The following is a 23613-nucleotide window of genomic DNA, read 5'->3' as shown; positions in this document are numbered from 1 at the left end:
TGGAGTGGTGTAAAGCTCACCGCCATTGGGCTCTGGAGCAGTGGAAACGTGTTCTCTGTAGTGATGAATCACGCTTCACCATCTGGCAGTCCGACGGACAAATCTGGGTTTAGCGGATGCCAGGAGAACGCTACCTGCCCCAATGCATAGAGCCAACTGTAAAGTTTGGTGGAGGAGGAATAATGGTCTGGGACTGTTTTTCGTGGTTCGGGCTTGGCCCCTTAGTTCCAGTGAAGGGAAATCTTAATGCTACAGCATACAATGACATTCTAGACGATTCAGTGCTTCCAACTTTGTGGCAACAGTTTGGGGAAGGCCCTTTCCTGTTTCAGCATGACAATGCCCCCATGAACAAAGAGAGGTCCATACAGAAATGGTTTGTTGAGAGCAGTGTGGAATAACTTGACTGGCCTGCACAGAGCCCTGACCTCAACCCCATCAAACACCTTTGGGATGAATTGGAACGCTGACTGCAAGCCAGGCCTAATCGCCCAACATCATTGCCCGACCTGACTAATGCTCTTGTGGCTGAATGGAAGCAAGTCTCCGCAGCAATGTTACAACATCTAGTAGAAAGCCTTCGAAGAAAAGTGGAGGCTGTTATAACAGCAAAGGGGGGACCAACTCCATATTATTGCCAATGATTTTGAAATGAGATGTTCGACAAGAAGATGTCCCCATACTTTGGGTCATGTAGTGTATCATACTCCCAAGACATGCTAACCTCTCACCATTACAATAACAGCGGAGGTAAGCATTTTTGGGCGGGTATGATATTAATGCCTCTGTAACTTTCTCACTCATCATTATTCACGATTCATTCAAGATTATCCGTAATCATGGTAGCATCCACATGAATGTAGAAGTGTTCAGAAACATATTCTATTCTTATTTACAATAAAAGTGACTCCAAAATGACACAATACATTATCTACCATTAATTTCTATTGGGCACTAAATACATACAAAAAGTGCTGTCATTTCTAAACGGTTCATCCAATATGTATCATTTCAAATCCAAAGTGCAGAGCCAAAACAACAAATGTGTCACTGTCCCAAAACTTTTGGAGCTCACTGTAGGAAGAATTGTGAGTTTCACTGTCAAGGTAGGTTTTACGAATAGGGTTTTGAAGGGCAGGACTAGTTTTGACAGGGATAAAGAGATTCCCAAGTGGACTGAATTAATGGAGCTCCAGGTCTCACAAGGGAACATCCTGACCCTCCCTGGGCCCATTTTGCAAAAGCTTTGCCCCCCATATGGCCCATACCAAACAATTAAAGGGAGGGGCTGTGCTGCTGTGAGGGAGCAGAGCACAGCTCTAAGTGTGTCAGTGTGTTTGTGCGCATTTCTGTGTACTTTGGTGAAGGCTACCGTGCCATGGTGCGCATGTTGTCTGGCCTTTTTTTCACATCTTTCAACAGGCCTTAATGCTGCTTTATCCCGCAGAGTAGAGAGTAGACAGCACCCAAGGCACAGGGAAACCCAGATGACGAAGCAGGCCTCACTGTTTCCTGGACACTAGCATCTGCCTGTTGGCTTGTTGTCTGGGGCTGCTGGGGGTAACACACAACAACAGATCCATACTGACTGTCACTGTCACTGTACTGTGCTTCCTCTACCAGCCTCTGCTCTGCTCACCTGTTTGCAAATCGGCATATTGATGACAATTACCAGTTTTTAGTTGTTCTCCAATCAATACAGACAGAGAGGGGACTTTAATTGACAGGGATAGACACACGGCTGTCTGTCGGCTGTGTCTCTGAGACTGACACACACTGTCTGGCTGTGATCAATAATCTACTGTGTGTCTCGATTCACAGACAGGGGCTACAATCAAGACCGGCCTCTCTCTCTGCTATGGTGTGCACGGCAACTTTGGCGTGCACAGTGCACACCAGCCCCGTCTCCCTGGCATGTCCCCAAGGTGGAAGCATTGGAGATGTTACATGTGATCCGGCTGTCAAAGCAATTTTGACAGCCGGATCACAATTCCAGTGTTTTGAGATGCTGACACTCTATGTTCGGGGTTCCACTGTCTTGTTGGAAGTGATGGAGGCTTTTAGCCTTTTAGGAAAAAAAACTCTTTATCTGTTTAAGTGCTCGCTCAAGTGTTAAAAAATCTATTAGACCTGTCACAGACGTTTTCCAGCCCCTTCCTATCTCCTCTAAGTGACAGACAGACAGACAGACAGACAGACAGACAGACAGACAGACAGACAGACAGACAGACAGACAGACAGACAGACAGACAGACAGACAGACAGACAGACAGACAGACAGACAGACAGACAGACAGACAGACAGACAGAGTTACATATTCTGAAATATCTTTCATTTAGGTATTGGTGAGTAATATCACAATCTGCATTTTGAGCATGTATGCCTATATCTATAATATATAACTTAATAATACAGTATAACATTTAATTTTTCAAAACACTTAAATGACTAAGCTTATTGACTTTCCTGCTATTTTCTAAATATATCAGATGTCATTCATAGTTTTCTAAATAAAAGTCTATCATCAACACAAAGTGCTGTATTTTCAGTACAGCTCATCCTGGCCCACAGGCTTCCTATCCACTGGCCTCCTTTCCAAGCAGTGATGTTGTCAGAAGAGAAGGCTGTAGCTGGGTGGGGCGGTGGTTGGGAGCGGAGCTGTGAGTTGCGGTGGCCAGGCAGATCACATTCTCCTGGTGATCATTAATGTTTCAGGCCATGCCAGAGGGGGAATGGGAGAGTCACTGCACTGCCAGAGACACAGGGAGACCCTGCCTGGATCACTTTCCTCTACTGGTCTATTGTCATCTGGGAAGAATCCTAACAGTAGGCCTACACAGTGGACTACACAGTGGCAATCATGGCAACAGCCATGGCAACCAAACCTAGTCCAACCTTTGACTGTTTCACGGCACTTTTCGAAAACAGATAATCTGTTTGTCGCATTTCACTAAACCTGTGATTTGACAGCCACAAAAAGAAAGTTTCCAATAACACAGTTGGTTTATATAATGACAATTGTGAATAATATTGACAGTTTATTACATAGGTGGATAACTAACACTTTACCAGAACTACAAATACAATTTCACTTTTCAGCAGCTCATCTTACTTATGTCTGTCTCAGTGTATTCCATGTGTCACCTTTATAAGGTTGCTTGAGATGAACAATCATTGGTCACCAACACAATAGCTAGAGGACTCTCATTGTCTATGTGTTTTAACATATCTCATCAAGCTCTTCAAATCACTGTACAAACTGATTTATATTCTGAAATCACGAGCTGAATTTATCTTACACATACAGCACCAGTCAAAAGTTTGGACACACCTACTCATTCAAGAGTTTCCTTTATTTTTACTATTTTCTACATTGTAGAATAATAGTGAAGACATCAAAACTATGAAATAACACATATGGAATCATGTAGTAACCAAAAAAGTGTTACAAAAATCTAAATATATTTGAGATTCTTCAAAGTAGCCACCCTTTGCCTTGATGACAGCTTTGCACACTCTTGGCATTCTCTCAATCAGCTTAATGAGGTAGTCACCAGGAATGCATTTCAATGAACTTGTTAAAAGTTAATTTGGGGAATTTCTTTCCTTCTTAATGCGTTTGAGCCAATCAGTTGTGTTGTGACAAGGTGTCACGACTTCCGCCGAAATCGGTCCCTCTCCTTGTTCGGGCGGCGTTCGACGTCACCGGTCTTTTAGCCATCGCCGATCCACCTTTCATTTTCCATTTGTTTTGTCTTGTCTTCCCAAACACCTGGTTTCAATTCCATCATTACATGTTGTGTATTTAACCCTCTGTTTGGACAACGCGGACAACGTGGTCCATGGCGGTGCCAAGATGGTGGAGCATTTCTGCGTGCTTCCGGACGCGCTCCTCCACCCCTATACCCGGGGTACCTGCTCCTGCTGACTCCATAAGTTTGGTCCGGAATTCTGTAGGGGGTGCGTACTGGCGGCAGAGAAGTCAGGCGCAGGAGAGCAAAACTGATTTACAATGGTGCAGTTTAATAAATAAAACCACCGTAAACAGAACAATAAATGAATGGGTAAACAAAACCCGTTACACTCCAGCATAGCGTGCGCAAGCACTACAATAAACAATTCCGGACAAGGACATGGGGGGCTACCTGCGGACATTCAGATCGGGGTCTGTTGGTCCCATCCCCCCGTACCCCCTCTTCAATACCCATGGAGCTGGGAGGGGCGGTGCGCAGGGAGACCGGAGGGGGTTCCAGCTCGTGCACCTTCTGTGGCCGCAGAGGTCACACTGCCGGTCGGTGCCGGGTTGGTTCCTCTGGGTATCGAGGCAGCAGGCAGGGCGCTCTGGTGTCCCCCCAGGTGAGCCGGCACCATTCTCATCCAGAGCCCTCTGTTGCACATATGTTTGTGTATGTCACTTTTCCTGAGTTTTCCCCGCATTCCCAGCATAAGATGCTCGTCGATTCAGGCGCGGCTGGGAATTTTATAGATAGACCGTTCACCCATAGTTTAGGAATCCCCATTGTTCCCGTGGCTGTGCCCTTCCCCGTTCACACCTTAGATAGTCGACCATTAGGGTCAGGGTTGATTAGGGAGGCCACCACTCCTCTGGGCATGGTGACACAGGGGGGTCACAAGGAGAGAATTAGTCTCTTCCTTATTGACTCTCCTGCGTTTCCCGTGGTGCTAGGCCTACCCTGGTTAGCTTGTCATGACCCCACTATTTCTTGGCCACAGAGGGCTCTCACGAGGTGGACGCAAGAGTGCTCTGGTAGGTCTTTAGGGGTTTCCGTTGGTGCTACTACGGTGGAAAGTCCAGACCAGGTATGCCGATTTGGCTCTCGCCTTCTCCAAAAAGAAGGCGACTCAATTACCACCCCATCGACGGGGCGATTGTGCGATAAATCTCCTGGTAGACGCTGCACTTCCCAGGAGTCACGTGTATCCCCTCTCACAGGCGGAGACGGAGACTATAGAAACATATGTCTCCGAATCCCTGCGTCAGGGGTACACTTCACCCGCCTCCTCGAGTTTCTTTTTTGTGAAGAAGAAGGAGGGAGGTCTGTGCCCGTGTATTGACTATTGGGGTCTGAACCAGATCACTGTGATGTATAGTTACCCGCTACCGCGCATAGCCACAGCGATTGAGTCACTGCATGGGGCACGCTTCTTCGCCAAACTAGATCTCAGGAGCACTTACAACCTGGTGCGTATCCGGAAGGGAGACGAGTGGAAGACGGCTTTCAGTACCACCTCAGGGCACTATGAGTACCTCGTCATGCCGTACGGGTTGATGAATGCGCCACCAGTCTTCCAAGCCTTTCTAGACGAGATTTTCAGGGACCTGCACGGGCAGAGTGTAGTGGTGTATATTGATGACATTCTGATATACTCCGCTACACCCGCCGAGCATGTGTCCCTGGTGCGCAGGGTGCTTGGTCGCCTGTTGGAGCATGACCTGTACGTCAAGGCTGAGAAATGCCTGTTCTTCCAGCAGTCCGTCTCCTTCCTAGGGTATCACATTTCCACCTCAGGGGTGGAGATGGAGAGTGACCGCATTTCAGCCGTGCGTAATTGGCCGACTCCCACCATGGTAAAGGAGGTGCAGCGGTTCTTAGGGTTTGCCAACTACTACTGGAGGTTTATCCGGGGTTTTGGTCAGGTAGCGGCTCCCATTACCTCACTGCTGAAGGGGGGCCCGGTACGTTTGCAGTGGTCAGCTGAGGCGGACAGGGCTTTTGGTCACCTGAGGGCTCTGTTTACCTCGGCTCCCGTGCTGGCCAATCCGGATCCCTCTTTGGAGTTCATAGTGGAGGTGGACACGTCCGAGGCTGGGATAGGAGCTGTGCTCTCTCAGCGCTCGGGTACGCCACCGAAGCTCCGCCCCTGTGCCTTCTTCTCGAGGTTGCTCAGCCCGGCGGAGCGAAACTATGACGTGGGGGACCGGGAGCTGTTGGCTGTCGCCAATGCCTTGAAGGCGTGGAGACATTGGCTTGAGGGGGCTAAACACCCTTTTCTCATCTGGACTGACCACCGCAATCTGGAGTACATCCGGGCAGCGAGGAGACTGAACCCTCGCCAGGCAAGTTGGGCCATGTTTTTCACCCGTTTTGTGTTCACCCTTTCCTACAGACCAGGCTTCCAGAACATGAAGGCAGACACATTGTCCCGGCTGTATGACACAGAGGAGCGGCCCATGGATCCCACTCCCATGCTCCCCGACTCCTGCCTGGTGGCGCCGGTAATGTGGGAGCTGGACGCGGACATTGAGCAGGCGTTACGTGCAGAGCCCGCTCCCGTCCAGTGTCCCACTGGGCGTCTGTACGTCCCGTCTGCTGTTCGTGACCGGTTGTTCTATTGGGCCCACACGTCACCTTCCTCTGGTCATCCTGGGATCGGTCGGACAGTGCACAGTTTGAGCTGGAGGTACTGGTGGCCTACCTTGGCTAAGGACGTGAGGGTTTATGTTTCCTCCTGCTCGGTGTGCGCCCAGTGTAAGGCTCCTAGGCACCTGCCCAGAGGGAAGCTACACCCCTTACCCGTTCCACAACGGCCTTGGTCGCACCTGTCGATGGACTTTCTTACCGATCTTCCCCCCTCACAGGGTAACACCGCGATCCTAGTCGTTGTGGATCGGTTCTCTAAGTCCTGTTGTCTCCTCCCTCTGCCCGGTCTCCCTACCGCCGTACAGACTGCGGAGGCCTTGTTTACGCATGTCGTCCGGCACTACGGGGTGCCTGAGGATATACAGTGAGGGAAAAAAGTATTTGATCCCCTGGTGATTTTGTACGTTTGCCCACTGACAAAGAAATGATCAGTCTATAATTTTAATGGTAGGTTTATTTGAACAGTGAGAGACAAATAACAACAAACAAATCCAGAAAAACGCATGTAAAAAATGTTATAAATTGATTTGCATTTTAAAAAACAATCAAGCGCTATGATGAAACTGGCTCTCACGAGGACCGCCACAGGAAAGGAAGACCCAGAATTACCTCTGCTGCATAGGACACGTTCATTAGAGTTAACTGCACCTCAGAAATTGCAGCCCAAATAAATGTTTCACAGAGTTCAAGTAACAGACACATCTCAACATCAACTGTTCAGAAGAGACTGCATGAATCAGGCATTCATAGTCGAATTGCTGCAAAGAAACCACTAATAAAGTACACCAATAAGAAGAAGAGACTTGTGCCAAGAAACACGAGCAATGGACATGAGACCGGTGGAAATCTGTCCTTTGATCTGACTAGTCCAAATTAGAAATTTTTGGTTCCAGCCGCCGTGTCTTTGTGAGACGCAGAGTAGGTGAACGGATGATCTCCGCTTGTGTGGTTCCCACCGTGAAGCATGGAAGAGGATGATGGGGGGTGCTTTGCTGGTGACACTGTCAGTGATTTATTTAGAATTCAAGGCACACTTAACCAGCATGGCTACCACAGCATTCTGCAGCGATACGCCATCCCATCTGGTTTGCGATTAGTGGGACTATCATTTGTTTTTCAACAGGACAATGACCCAAAACAGACCTCCAGGCTGTGTAAGGGCTATTAGACCAAGAAGGAGAGTGATGGAGTGCTGCATCAGATGACCTGGCCTCCACAATCACCCGACCTCAACCCAATTGAGATGGTTTGGGATGAGTTGGACCCCGGAGTGCTCAGCATATGTGGGAACTCCTTCAAGACTGTTGGAAAAGCATTCCTCATGAAGCTGGTTGAGAGAATGCCAAGAGTGTGCAAAGCTGTCATCGAGGCAAAGGATGGCTACTTTGAAGAATCTCAATTATAATATATATTTTGATTTGTTTGACACTTTTTTGGTTAATACATGATTCAATGTGTTATTTCATAGTTTTGATGTCTTCACTATTATTCTACAATGTAAAAAATAGTAAAAATAAAGAAAAACCCTTGAATGAGTAGGTGTGTCCAAACTTTTGATTGGTACTGTATATTTCTCCCTTATGGCTCTACACTCAGCTCCACTTGAACCCCCACAGCTTACATGTTGAAAACAGTGCCCTCTACAGGTGGAGTTTAGTCATAGGTTTCTATTGCGCAGAAAAGAGTCTGGCTTTTTACTTAGGTACAATAAAATATTGATGTGAAGTTGAGATGATTTCCCCTTTGGAAAAGAGAACAATTCTTCAGTGTCAATCTTTATTGTGTCCAGGAGTGTGAAGACACCAAGTGATACTGGGCATTGCATTGCATTTCAATGCAAATAATTCATAATTTGGCTCCACTTCTCAACGCAACATGTAAAGTTTTGCTTCCATGTTTCATGAGCTGAAATAAAAGATCCCAGAAAATTTCCATATGCACAAAAAGCTTATTTCTCTCAAATTTGATGCACAAATTTGTTTACATCCCTGTTAGTGAGCATTTCTTTACAAAGATAATCCATCCACCTGACAGGTGTGGCATATCAAGAAGCTGATTAAACAGCATGATCATTACACAAGTGCACCTTGTGCTGGGGACAATAAAAGGCCACTCTAAAATGTCCAGTTTTGTCACACAACACAATGCCACAGATGTCTCAAGTTTTGAGTGAGCGTTCAATTGGCATGCGGACTGCAGTAACGTCCACGGCTTTTGTGGCGCGATGGGTAACGATGCTTCGTGGGTGTCAGTTGTTGATGTGTGCAAGGGTCCCTGGTTCGAGCCTGGGTTGGGGCGAAGAGAGGGACGGAACCTACACTGTTACAAACGCAAGGGGAAACCCTACTTCAAGTCTCAGAGCGAGTGACGTCACTGATTGAAACGCTATTAGCGCGCACCACCGCTAACTAACTAGCCATTTCACATCGGTTACACTATCATTGATGGAAAAATGAATTCCCAAGTTTATCAGGACATTTTGCAGGAGAATGTAAGGCTATCTGTCTGCCAATTGAAGCTCAACAGAAGTTGGGTGATGCAACAAGACAACGAACCCATTCCTCTTTGTTTTGTAAAAAATTCCTCCTGGTCGTTGTGCAGGTCTGATCTGCAACTACAGAAAATGTTTGGTTGAGGTTATTGCTGCCAAAGGAGGGTCTACCAGTTATTAAATCCAAGGGTTCACATTTTTCCACCCTGCACTGTGAATGTTTACAAGGTGTGTTCAATAAAGACATGAAAACGTATAATAGTTTGTGTGTTTTTAGTTTAAGTAGACTGTGTTGGTCTATTGTTGTAACTTAGATGAAGATCAGATCAAATTTCATGACAAATTTATGTAGAAATCTAGGTAATTCCAAAGGGTTCGCATAATTTTTCTTGCAACTGTATATTGTTGTAAGCAGCTTTGACATACAGTAGGTTACATGTAACCGTCACAACAATCATCAGTCTCCAATTAAAGATGACTAAATCAGAGTCAACACAGCACACTGTCTCTGCGTGTATTTGCTTTGTGGCTTTTGTTCAGGGCTTTGCTTTCATCACGGCCCAATACAGAGAGCAAACCTATCCTAACCAGCAGCCGCTGGCTAAATCCTACCGTTCAAACATGCTCCTGGCTAACCCTATCTATTTATCTCAACTAGCTACAGCCGTGTGTGTGTGTGTGTGTGTGTGTGTGTGTGTGTGTGTGTGTGTGTGTGTGTGTGTGTGTGTGTGTGTGTGTGTGTGTCTGTCTGTCTGTCTGTCTGTCTGTCTGTCTGTCTGTCTGTCTGTCTGTCTGTCTGTCTGTCTGTCTGTCTGTCTGTCTGTCTGTCTGTCTGTCTGTCTGTCTGTCTGTCTGTCTGTCTGTCTGTCGCAGCAAACTGATACAGCTTAGGCCAGTGCTCAGTACTTGTTCTTAGAGTAACAGAGTCTGTTATGATTTTCATGTACAAGATATGAATTTCATTTCCCTATAGGAGCCTACATTTGTGGTTTATTAAAAGAAAACAAACCCAGGCCACCAGCATGCAGTTAGTTCTAGCGGTTTAAGATTGATTGAGTCTCCCTCGACTCAGCTAGAGCCTTCCAGACAGTTCTGTTGCCTGCCGTGACTATGTAGCACTCCTTTAATCCTATTATAGCTCAGGCACATAGTGCTTGATAAGAGGTTTACTGACTGAGGTCTCTGGACAGTCCACCTTCACCACAAGCAATTTCAAACCGCAACAGTAACTATCTGGTGTCCTATTTTTGGCAGAAATTTTGATATCATTATTTCATCTATAATCTGAATATTCACACTCTTATTTTTTGGACCCCTCCACGATTGTTATTCAAGACAAACGCTGAGGATGGCTGATCAGCTGCAGGATGTCATCCAGAGATGGGTAAGCTAACATGCTAACAGTGGCTCATATAAGAATGATAAGAACTAGCTATGCTTATAATAATATCATTGATGACATTTTCAACAATAATATGACTAATCAGATGCATAATACTGTCAGAATTACTACTTTGAACTAGCTGTCTCTGTGAGTGGTGTCAGTTGGCATCTTGTATATCTACAGCGAAAAGCCGTGGTGGAAGATGGTTTAAGGCCAGAGGACCATGAACTGTTCCAGAATGCTGGATTGGTGTATATTAATCAGGGTGACACAACACAACTGCTAGACTTCATTCAGGATGAGAAGAACCAGGTAAATGCATCGATCACCATCACATTCGCAAGCCCTCCAATGAAAACATTTTAGTCATTTTTAGTCATTTAGCAGATGCTCTTATCCAGAGCAACTTACAGTAGTGAATGCATACATTTCATACATTTTTTCTCCGTACTGGTCCCCCGTGGGAATCGAACCCACAACCCTGGCGTTGCAAACACCATGCTCTACCAACTGAGCCACACGGGACCTAAACCCCTCTCATGCTCCGCTAAGTGAGTAATTCAATTCAAAGATATCCTAAGAAGAATCACACCTTACTGTTACAGAGTGAACCGAGAGGACATTGGGTGCTTTTACACTGCTCTATTTGTGAAAATTGTTGTAAAATATACCTTGTGTTTGACACATTTTTACACATTGACAGTGTAGTGTAGTAGATTCCAGTCCCAGAGGCCGATAATGGTGATGACAGACACATGCACACTCCAGTCTCCTCTGTGACAACATCAGCAAGTCTACTACTACAGCTAACAGTACAGGCCACTTTGCTACATTGCCACCATAGACATATAATGTGCATCCCAAATGGCACCCTATTCTCTACATAATGCACTACTTTTGACCAGGGCACATAGGGCTATAGTGTGCATCCCAAGTAGTGCACTATGTAGAGAATAGGGTGCCATTTGCGATGTATACATAAAATAATGATCACCTCTCTGCCACTACCCAGAGCTTGTTGTTGGGCTGTTGACCTGAAGGTGTAAGGACTGAACCAGCCGATATCCAGTCAGATTTCTCGCTCCAGTGATGGTGACCCTGTTTGGAAAGGCTCTTCTCTAAGTGCCCTTGGTTGTCCCTCCTCCCCACGCCTTCTTTTGCTCTAAACCCTACACTTACAGGAGCATGTGTCAGGGTGGTTTTTCAAAGTCTTTAAGGAGCTAAAGGAACCTCAAGAGGTTTCTGGGTTGAAGATATTGAATTGACTCACAAATGAGAAATCTGTGAGAAAGCACACAACTTGGACATAAAGTATTATCTAACTGTAGTGAAGGGATATTCACTTTAAAAAGAGAATATGGAATGGAAATGTAGTTAATGTTGATGGAGTCATAACAGGGTCTATAGCTACCTCACTAGGACATCATGGAGTCATACAAGGGTCTATAGCTACCTCGCTAGGACATCATGGAGTCATACAAGGGTCCATAGCTAGCTCGTTAGGACATCATGGAGTCATACAAGGGTCTATAGCTACCTCACTATGATGTCATGGAGTCATAACAGGGTCTATAGCTACCTCACTAGGACATCATGGAGTCATACAAGGGTCTATAGCTACCTCGCTAGGACATCATGGAGTCATACAAGGGTCCATAGCTAGCTCGTTAGGACATCATGGAGTCATACAAGGGTCTATAGCTACCTCACTATGATGTCATGGAGTCATAACAGGGTCTATAGCTACCTCGCTAGGACATCATTAAGTCATACAAGGGTCTATAACTACCTTGCTAGGACATAATGGAGTCATAACAGGGTCTATAGCTATCTCGCTAGGACATCATTAAGTCATACAAGGGTCTATAGCTACCTTGCTAGGACATAATGGAGCCATAACAGGGTCTATAGCTACCTCGCTAGGATCTCATGGAGTCATACAAGGGTCTATAGCTACCTCGCTAGGATGTGATGGAGTCATAACAGGGTTTTTAGCTAACTAACTATGACATCATGGAGTCATACGAGGTTCTATAGCTAACTCACTAGGATGTCATGGAGTCATACAAGGGTCTATAGCTACCTCGCTAGGATGTGATGGAGTCATAATAGGGTCTATAGCAACAACGCTAGGACGTCATGGAGTCATAACAGGGTCTATAGCTACCTCGCTAGGATGTCATGGAGTCATAACATGGTCTATATATCTACCTCGCTAGGATGTCATGGAGTCATAACAGGGTCTATAGCTACCTCACTAGGACTTCATGAAGTCATACAAGAGTCTATAGCTACATCGCTAGGATGTCATGGAGTCCTACAAGGGTCTAAAGCTAGCTTGCTAGGATGTCATGGAGATTCAACAGCCCCTAACTCGCTACGACATCATGGAGTCATAATAGCTACCTCGCTAGGACATCATGGAGTCATACAAGGGTCTATGGCTTCCTCGCTAGGATGTCTTGGAGTCATACATGTGTCTATAGCTACCTCGCTAGGATGTCATGGAGTCATAACATGGTCTATATATCTACCTCGCTATGATGTCATGGAGTCATAACAGGGTCTATAGCTACCTCACTAGGACTTCATGAAGTCATACAAGAGTCTATAGCTACATCGCTAGGATGTCATGGAGTCCTACAAGGGTCTAAAGCTAGCTTGCTAGGATGTCATGGAGATTCAACAGCCTCTATAGCTAACTCGCTACGACATCATGGAGTCATAATAGCTACCTCGCTAGGACATCATGGAGTCATACAAGGGTCTATGGCTTCCTCGCTAGGATGTCTTGGAGTCATACATGTGTCTATAGCTACCTCGCTAGGACATCATGAAGTCATAACAGGGTCTATAGCTAACTCGCTAGGACTTCATGGAGTCATACAAGGGTCTATAGCGACCTCGCTAGGACATCATGGAGTCATAACAGGGTCTAGAGCTACCTCACTAGGATGTCATGGAGTCATAACAGGGTCTATAGCTACCTCACTAGGACATCATGGAGTCATACAAGGGTCTATAGCTACATCGCTAGGACATCATGGAGTCAAAACAGGGTCTATAGCTACCTCGCTAGGATGTCATGGAGTCATACCAGGCTTTATAGCCTCCTCGCTAGGACGTCATAACAGGGTCTATAGCAACCTCGCTAGGACATCAATTTAGCTTTTTTGACCGAAGTGAGGGGGTAGTCAAGGTGGTCATAAGCAAGATAGCCCACATGCAACCAACAATTTGTATACCCTCCCATAAACTTGCACAACTGTTTTTCATCATCATTCTTTCTAAATGTAAAAAGTAGACAACATGACACAGATGTTTTTGGTTATTTTATCTGACCCAGGGAATAGTGGAGTCTATGGGCTGTGGCCTCCTTGCGTCCCTGGTGGCCGAGGCACTGAAGAAGAAGAAGAGTTCCTCTACCTGTCAGGCCATTATCACACACCTGGCCGAGGTAAACTATAAGCATTATGAATTACCCTTGACAGAATTGCATGGCAGAAGGCTAAACAGCAGGTAGATTCACATGGCATGGCATCAGAGTTAACAGTAATGTATAAATCTTGTCTCTCAGACATGCAGCCCGATGGAACTCATGCTGATTTTTCTCGGCCAAGTGGATGACCTTCATCCGGACCTCATCGCTGATACCATCGTACTTATGGCCCCACATCTTCAAACAGGTAATACTTAGCAGTGGTATTGTGAAGGCTATCTCCTGAAGATGTTGTTTGCTTCCCTCTACTGGACACTTACTGTAACTTAATCTTGATGACGTTCCCTTTCATTTTTTTATACCGATATTTTTAACATTTATAAATGCAAACAGAACAGAAAAACAACACAACCACCACAACATTCCCAGACCTGTCCATAAACGTACAAAAACACAGTAGCCTTTCATTTCAATACACATATACATCAAATTCAAACACAATTATGTATGTTGTTAAATCTTACACTCCTCAAGATTGCCAATGTGAGGTTTCCAGATTATATCAAACGTGTCTTTTTTTTTTGCTTAATTTCATAAAACACAATCTAATGGAATGTAACTACCTTCAGTTTGTTAATGACGATGCGTGTGTATGATGCTTTCCAATTGATAGCTACACATATTTTTGCAGCAATTAGACCTAAATTACAAAACCTTTTTTGATATTGGTCAAGAATATTTACATTCCGCAACAGACATAATCATGGAGATGGATGGATCTAAAATCTTTGACACAATGATATGATGGCACAGACATTATCCCAAAATGGTGTCCATTTCTCACAGGACCACAGCATATGTAATAGGGTTCGTTTGAGTTTTTTGCATCTCCAACAGCGATATGACATTTCTGGGTACATTACATGCATTCTAGCAGGAGTGTAGTAAATCCAATGGATTATCTTCAATTGCAATAATTTATGGCTAAAATTGTAGGAGCAAATATTAACATTTTCCCATACAGTTGAAGTCCGAAGTTTACATCAAATCAAATCACACACACTTAGGTTGGAGTCATTAAAACTAGTTTTTCAACCACTCCACAAATTTCTTGTTAACAAACTATAGTTTTGGCAAGTCGGTTAGGACATCTACTTTGTGCATGACACAAGTACTTTTTCCAACAATTGTTTACAGACAGATTATTTCACTTAATCACAATTCCAGTGGGTCAGAAGTGTACATACACTAAGTTGACTGTACCTTTAAATAGCTTGGAAAATTCTAGAAAATGATGTCATGGCTTTAGAAGCTTCTGATAGGCTAATTGACATAATTTGAGTCAATTGGAGGTGTACCTGTGGATGTATTTCAAGGCCTACCTTCAAACTCAGTGCCTCTTTGCTTGACATCATGGGAAAATCAAAAGAAATAAGCCAAGACCTCAATAATAATTGTAGACCTCCACAAGTCTGGTTCATCATTGGGAGCAATTTCCAAATGCCTGAAGGTACAACGTTCATCTGTACAAACAATAGTACGCAAGTATAAACACCATGGGACCACGCAGCCGTCATACCGCTCAGGAAGGCGATACATTCTGTCTCCTAGTGATGAACGTACTTTGGTGCGAAAATTGCAAATCAATCCCAGAACAACAGCAAAGGACCTTGTGAAGATGCTGGAGGAAACAGGTACAAAAGCATCTATATCCACAGTAAAACGACTCCTATATCGACATAACCTGAAAGGCCGCTCAGCAAGGAAGAAGCCACTGCTCCAAAACCGCCATAAAAAAGCTAGACTACGGTTTGCAACTGCACATGGGGACAAAGATCGTATTTTTTGGAGAAATGTCCTCTGGTCTGATGAAACAAAAATAGAACTGTTTGGACATAATGACCATCGTTATGTTTGGAGGAAAAATGGGGAGGCTTGCAAGCCAAAGAACACCATCCCAACCGTGAAGCACGGGGGTGGCAGCATCATGTTGTGGGGGTGCTTTGCTGTAGGAGGGACTGGTGCACGTTACAAAATAGATGGCATCATGAGGTAGGAAAATTATTTGGATATATTGAAGCAACAACTCAAGACATCAGTCAGGAAGTTAAAGCTTGGTCACAAATGGGTCTTCCAAATGGACAATGACTCCAAGCATACATCAAAAGTTGTGGCTAAAATGGCTTAAGGACAACAAAGTCAAGGTATTAGAGTGGCCATCACAAAGCCCTGACCTCAATCCTATAGAAAATGTGTGGGCAGAATTGAAAAAGCGTGTGCGAGCAAGGAGGCCTACAAACCTGACTCAGTTACACCAGCTCTGTCAGGAGGAATGGGCCCAAAATTCACCCAACTTATTGTGGGAAGCTTGTGGAAGGCTACCCGAAACGTTTGACCCAAGTTAAACAATGTAAAGGCAATTCTACCAAATACTAATTGAGTGTATGTAAACTTCTGACCCACTGGGAATGTGATGAAAGAAATAAAAGCTGAAATAAATTATTCTCTCTAATACTATTCTGACATTTCACATTCTTAAAATAAAATGGTGATCCTAACTGACCTAAGACAGGGAATTTTTACTAGGAATAAATGTCAAGAATTGTGAAAAACTCTGTTTAAATGTATTTGGCTAAGGTGGTTGTAAACTTCTGACTTCAACTGTATCTGTGACCAATAGTTCTCATCAATTTCTTCTTTGAGATCTGTTTCCCATTTTTACCTTACATTCTGAACCATCAGCTAAAAATTCAGTCAACCCTTGATATAACTTGGCAATCAACTTCTTTGGCGTTGCAGCTTCTTTCAGTATTTGTTCTATGCTACTGTTAGATGCTTTAGGTTAATCCAGATTCTGTTGAAGTTATTGAATAAGATTTCTTAAATAGTCTTAGATAACCTACATTTTTCATGTAATTGATTGAATGACAGTAGAGAGCCATTTTAATATATTCCTTTTCAAATATTTATTAATACATTACCCCAAAACAAATCAGAATGCAGTAAAACAACCTATACATAATGCATTCCTTCATGTATCCTTGCCTCTCTTAGTGCTATTCATGTTGGTGACTTTTGAATGTCTCCGTCCATCTCCTAGTGCTGCTGCGTCTGGGTGAGGAGAAGGCTCCCTGGGTAGGCCTGGCTCTGGCTGCCCTACAGAAGCAGGTGTCCAGGCTGCCAGTGCCTTACACCAAGGAGCAAGAAGTGGAGGATGCGTATGGTCTGTGTCGTTGCTGCTCAGCCCTGGCCAGGTTCATGGAGCCATTCGTGGAGGAAGTGAAGAGGAGGGACAACAGCGAGGATGGTGGCACTGCTTCAGACAATCAGCTAAAGACTGAGCTTCTCAAGTTGTAGGTGTCTGTCTGCCTGTCTGTGTGCTTTGTTGGATATTAATGTTGCTAAAAGGAGCACCAAAATGTATCAATCAGATTTAGTTATTGGCCAGGTTATAATCAGGAGAGTAGAAGATACTGACACCGGCTTGTTGATCTGTAATGCATATTATTCTTCTCTCTACAGTTGCATGGGGAGCTTGAGGGAGCCACTCCTTCAGGCACAGCTTGACCAGGCTATAGACATCCATAAACAGTCTCCCCTATGGCACTTTGCTACAGACATACTGGTAAGTAATCCGGGCCTACTTGGTTGAGGGATGACCTTTTGAAATGGCTCTGCACACTACACTAAGGGTTAGCTCTTTTTCTGCTGCATCTTCCTGCAAGTCCAGCGAGACTACCAAACAAGGCAATCAACCTCATAGAGACAATTTTAATAATAAACTAGCTAAAACAAGACTACATTGTGTTTTTGATCCTAGGCCACCCTACCAGCCATCCAGGAGCCTCTCCCAGGCCTCCTGTTCTACAAGGCTCTGAAGAAGAGGGAGGAGTCTGGCCTCCTGACAGACAGTACTGAAGCCCAGGAGTCACGGGCCTGTCTGGCATACATGCTCTTTGTCCAGTTCATCGCCATCGAGAGCTTTCCAGCAGTTTTCAGGTGAAACACAGTTGAAAGGTTCTGAATAACCATATCATTTAAGATATGGGGTGATAACTATGTTTGAAACATATAATAGTATTAATATTATTTTGTTGATCTCTCAGCCCTGTGTTTGTCCTGCAGTGTAATATGGAATATATTGACCTCCTACTGAGTAGGTATGTTTTCAGAGCTATACTGTTCTTACATGATAATAAAACATTGGTTCAAGATATAGTGTGTTCCTCTAAACAAGATGTTTTCTTTCCTAAAATAGAAAGAAAGAATCGTTCCTACTCAAAGGCCTGGTAAGGATAAATTGATTACAAATCTTCCCAATACTATATTGAGTGAACTCTCTTAGTAGTACGTATTGCTAAGTATTCTTCTCCATGCTCTATCACTCAGGAATTATATACAAAAAGCTTGGAGAGAGTGGAGGATAACAGCCTCCCAGTTGAACTGCTGGACCTAAAGTCATTTTACAGTGTTCCACAGGTGAGTCTGACTACATACCAGAAGCAGCTAAACAGATGCATATGTAACAGACGTAATAATAATAATTTGTGATATGTGTTTTTGTTGTTGTGTGGAAATGCAGCACTTGGTGCAGATCCTGACTGTGTGTCCAATTCTGCATTTGGTAATTGAATAAAACTCCTGCATGAATAAAACCAATTGAAATAATTTTGGGTCTATGTACCTGCTAGCCTAATAACTCCTTTCTCCCATTACCAGAGAGAACGAGGGTTTAAAGTGTTACAGCTCTTCATAGATAAATTGGGACCTGAGGCTAAGCACAAATTCTTCAGGTGAGAATGCTGTATAGCCTGTATGTGGTCCGCAATGGATGAATCTGTCGTACTCTATAGCAGTACCCTCCGTGCATGTTTCGTTTTTGCCCTAGCACTACACAGCTGATTTAAATAACCAACTCATCATCAAGCTTTGTTTATTTGAATCAGCTGTGTAGTGCTAGGGCAAAAACCAAAACGTGCACCCAGGGAGGGCCCCAGGACCACATGGTATTACAAACATCTTGAATATCCTGATTTCTTATCGTAGGTGTATGATAAAAACCAGTTGCCATGCCGGAGTAGAGGGTTACATTATAAAGAACATCAAAAATCAGATTGAGCTCTCCTTGAAGGTAAGATATACAGTGCATTTGAAAGGTATTCAGACCCCTTCCATTTTTCCACATTGTGTTACGTTGCAGCCTTATTGTAAAATTGATTAATTAAGAACTATTCCTCCAATACCCAATAATGACAAAGCGAAAACAGGTTTTTAGATTTTTTTGCTAATTTATAAAAAATGAAAAACAGAAATACCTTATTTACATAAGTATTCAGACCCTTTGCTATGAGACTCTAAATTGAGCTCAGGTGCATCCTGTTTCCATTGATCATCCTTGAGATGTTTCTACAACTTGATTGGTGTCCACATGTGGTATATTCAATTGATTGGATGTGATTTGGAAAGGCACACACCTGTCTATATAAGGTCCCACAGTTGAAGAGGTCCCACTCCCTCAACATGATCAAGACAAAGGAGATGATTGTGGACTACAGGAAAAGGAGGACCGAGTACGCCCCCATTCTCATCGACGGGGCTGTAGTGGAACAGGTTGAGAGCTTCAAGTTCCTTGGTGTCCACATCACCAACAAACTATCATGGTCCAAACACACTAAGACAGTCGTGAAGAGGGCACGACAAAGCCTATTCCCCCTCAGGAGACTGAAAAGATTTGTCATGGGTCCTCAGATCCTCAAAGGTTCTACAGCTGCACCATCGAGAGCATCCTGACTGGTTGCATCACTGCCTGGTATGGCAACTGCTTGGCCTCCGACCGCAAGGCACTACAGAGGGTAGTTCGTACGGCTCAGTACATCACTGGGGCCAAGCTTCCTGCCATCCAGGACCTCTATATCAGGCGGTGTCAGAGGAAGGCACTAAAAATTGTCAAAGACTCCAGCCAACCTAGTCATAGACTGTTCTCTCTGCTAAGTCGAGGTCCAAAAGGCTTCTTAACAGCTTCTACCCCCAAGCCATAATACTCCTGAACAGCTAATCAAAGGGCTATCCAGAACCCTCTTTTACACTGCTGCTACTCTCTGTTATAATCTATGCATAGTCACTTTAACTCTACCTACATGTACATATTACCTATATTACCTCAACTAACCGGTGTCCCCGTATATTGACTCTGTACCGGTACCCCCTGTATATAGCCTCGCTTGTTATTTTACTGCTGCTGTTTAATTATTTGTTATTTTTATTTTCAATTTTTTACTCAACGCTTTTTTTTTCTTAACTTCTTAAAGCATTGTTGGTTAAAGGCTTGTAAGTAAGCATTTCACTGTAAGGTCTACACCTGTTGTATTCAGCGCATGTGACAATTACAATTGGATTTGACAGTGCATGTCAGAGCAAAAACCAAGCTATGAGGTTGAAGGAATTATCCATAGAACTCCGAGACAGGATTGTGTTGAGGCACAGATCTGGGGAAGGGTACCAAAAAATGTCTGCAGCATTGAAGGTCCCCAAGAACAGTGGCCTCCAACATTCTTAAATGGAAGAAGTTTGAAACCACCAAGACTCTTCCTAAAGCTGGCCGCACGGCCAAACCAGACGGAAGCCACTCCTCAGTAAAAGGCACGATAGCCCGTTTGGAGATCGCCAAAAGGCACCTAAAGACTCTCAGACCATGAGAAACAAGATTCTCTGGTCTGATGAAACCAAGATTGAATGCCAAGCGTCACGTCTGGAGGAATCCTGGCACCATCCCTACGGTGAAGCATGGTGGTGGCAGCATCATGCTGTGGGGATGTTTTTCAGCGGCAAGGACTGGAAGACTAGTCAGGATTGAGGGAAAGATGAATGGAGCAAAGTACAGAGAGATCCTTGATGAAAACCTGCTCCAGAGCATTTAGGACGTCAGACTGGGGTGAAGGTTCACCTTCCAACAGGACAAGCACACAGCCAAGACAACGCAGGAGTGGCTTCGGGACAAGTTTCTGAATGTCCTTGAGTGGCCCAGCCAGAGCCCGGACTTAAACCCGATCGAACATCTTTGGAGACCTGAAAATATCTGTGCAGCGACGCTACCCATCCAACCTGACAAAGTTTGAGAGGATCTGCAGAGAAGAATGGGAGAAACTCCCCAAATATAGGTGTGCCAAGCTTGTAGCGTCATACCCAAGAAGACTCAAGGCTGTAATCACTGCAAAAGGTGCTTCAACAAAGTACTGAGTAAAGGGTCTGAATACTTAGGTAAATATAATATTTTTGTTTTTTAATTTCTAAAAACCTGTTTTTGCTTTGACATTATCGGGTATTGTGTGTAGATTGATGGGGGGGACAATTGAATCCATTTTAGAATAAGGCTGTAATGTAATAAAATGTGGAAAAAGTCAAGGGGTCTGAATACTTTCTGAATGCACTGTAGTAGGAGACATTTTGATAAACAGGACAGTAGCTCCATTTCATTGCATTAGAAAAGGTGTATACAGTGCAACCTATAATTGTGTTCTCCTGGTTATCTCTAGCCAGGTCATGAGAATGAATGGTTTATGGGAATCCAGGTTCTTCCCCTACTGAGACTGGTTCTCTGTTTCCCACGGGGCCCAGAAACAGACCTGCTGAACAGTATGGACAGGTTAGTACCGTTTGTCCTCTCCCTAAATTTAGGGCCAGTTACCTGGATACAGATTAAACCTAGTCCTGGACTAAAAAACACTGTCAATGGTGAGCAGTGTGCATACTTTTTCTAGGACTAGGCTTAATCTGTCTGGGAAGTTGACCCATAGGATCTGTTGAAGCAATCCTGATACCTCTCTGTAGTCTAAAATACAAACCCTGGACTGGTGAGCCTGCCTTGCCCCTCTACAAGCTGTGACTGTTCCCTTATCTGGTCATTAATACTGCAGTAGAGAGCTGCATATTCTAGCCACGTATATCTGGTGCCCAGCATTAGGCAGATGGAACATGGACCACGACACAGATCTACTCTCTAATGAAGTTCAGGTTTCATTCCTAGAATGCCTTTCTTTCTAACAATGGAGATAGCATTCTTAGCCAACAAGATTTAATTGATTAATCAACTCTCCCTCCAGATTAAAACATAGACAGTAGTAAGTAGGTCAACATCAGCTGACTGTTGTCAACTTGTAATACCCGATTGAAACACAGACAATATAATATACACTGAACAAAAATATAAACGCAACATGTAACATTTTTATTTATTTAATGTTGGTCCCATGTTTCATGAGCTGAAATAAAAGACCCCAGAAATGTTCCATACGCACAAAAAGCTTATTTATCAAAAATGTTGTGCACAAATTTGTTTAAATCCCTTTTAGTGAGCATTTCTCCTTTGCCAAGATAATCCATCCACCTGACAGGTGTGGCATATCAAGAAGCTGATTAAACAGCACGATCATTACACAGGTGCACCTTGTGCTGGGGACAATAAAAGGCCACTCTAAAATGTGCAGTTTTGTCACACAACACAATGCCACAGATGTGTCAAGTTTTGAGGCAGCGTGCAATTGGCATGCTGCCGGCAGGAATGTCCACCAGAGCTGTTGCCAGATAATTTAATGTACATTTATCTACCATCTGCCTCCAACGTTGTTTTAGAGAATTTGGCAGTACGTTCAAACAACTCACAACCTCAACGCCATACAACCATGTGTATGGCGTTGTGTGGGCGAGCGGTTTGCTGATGTCATCGTTGTGAACAGAGCATCCCATGGTGGCGGAAGGGTTATGGTATGGGCAGGCATAAACTAAGGACAACGAACACAACTGCATTTTATCGATGGTAATTTGAATACACAGAGATACCGTGACGAGATCTGTGACGAGAAGGTATCTGTGACCAACAGATGCATTTCTGTTTTCCCAGTCATGTGGAATCCATATATTAGGGCCTAATGAATTTATTTAAATTCACTGATTTTCTTATATGAACTGTAATGCAGTAAAATCTTTGAAATTGTTGTATGTTGCGTTTATATTTTTGTTCCGTATAGTATTCTTTGTCCATCTCTACCTTAGGGTAATGGAGTCTCTCAATCTGTTACGATACCTGCTTATGCGGGACATGGACTGGCAGCAGACAGTGAGTGTTTTTGACACATTCATATAACTCAGAAGATTAAACCTCGCTACTAGTCAGTTGATGTGGTTAAGACAAGACAGCATGGTGATGGCCTAACGCTGATGTTTTCAGTCAAGTATATGGCCGGAGCTGTTCAAGATCAAAGAGGACTACCTGAAGATGCTGAGGGTGTGTCTGGCCCTCTCTAGAGCCTACTACGCAGGGCAGGTTAAGAACATGAGAGAGGACAAGAAGATTCAAGCACAGGGTAAGAAAGCAGATCTCTCTACACTACAGTACTCCATCTATTAAAATGTATTACATGTAAATACTGTGTATTATTCTGGGAACAATGTACCACATGTATTATACTGTGTACACAAATCAATGTATTATTGTGACTCTCATCCACTAACAGAAGCCAGAGAGGCTAGAGGTGCATTAGTTCAGACTATGACTGTGAAGAACAAGGTATCAGATATGACCCCAGAGATGCATTATCAGGTAACTACAGCCACGTTACCACTGCTGTTTTTGCTTGCTTGTCACATTGAATTTAATCATTTTAATTGGCACTGAGTTATTTGGACTTCACAGGTACTGCAGTGTGCTCTGGTGACCTTTGACCTGATGGAGAGTCTAGTGATCCGTATTGAGGAGATATCAGAGGAGAAAGTGAAAACTGGGACTGCTGTCTAACAACAGAGATGGCTCAGAGCCTTATGCTTTTAAAAATGATTGTTTCAGGTTAATAATAAATAATAAATACACAATCTACAATTTTTAATTTTTTTATTTAAGCCTCATTTCACTTATTTGCAATG

General features: G+C 43.9%; 1 protein-coding gene across 1 annotated transcript; it reads left to right on the top strand.

The window, feature by feature from the left end:
- Nucleotides 1–10043: 10043 nt before the first annotated feature.
- Nucleotides 10044–23562, top strand: LOC106560313 (glomulin). Its single transcript, XM_045687715.1, has 18 exons — nucleotides 10044–10259; nucleotides 10443–10571; nucleotides 13606–13716; nucleotides 13837–13945; nucleotides 16799–17051; nucleotides 17221–17323; nucleotides 17519–17697; nucleotides 17805–17858; nucleotides 17957–17987; nucleotides 18088–18177; nucleotides 18281–18322; nucleotides 18418–18491; nucleotides 18745–18829; nucleotides 21231–21340; nucleotides 22747–22810; nucleotides 22922–23057; nucleotides 23208–23293; nucleotides 23387–23562. Exons 1-18 carry the CDS (start codon nucleotides 10224–10226, stop codon nucleotides 23486–23488), a joined length of 1794 nt encoding a protein of 597 aa, XP_045543671.1. The 5' UTR covers nucleotides 10044–10223; the 3' UTR covers nucleotides 23489–23562.
- The last annotated feature ends 51 nt before the right edge of the window (nucleotides 23563–23613 follow it).

Source organism: Salmo salar, chromosome ssa10 (assembly GCF_905237065.1).
Source record: "Salmo salar chromosome ssa10, Ssal_v3.1, whole genome shotgun sequence".
Lineage (NCBI taxonomy): Eukaryota > Metazoa > Chordata > Actinopteri > Salmoniformes > Salmonidae > Salmo > Salmo salar.
This window is presented reverse-complemented; position numbering and strand designations above follow the sequence as displayed.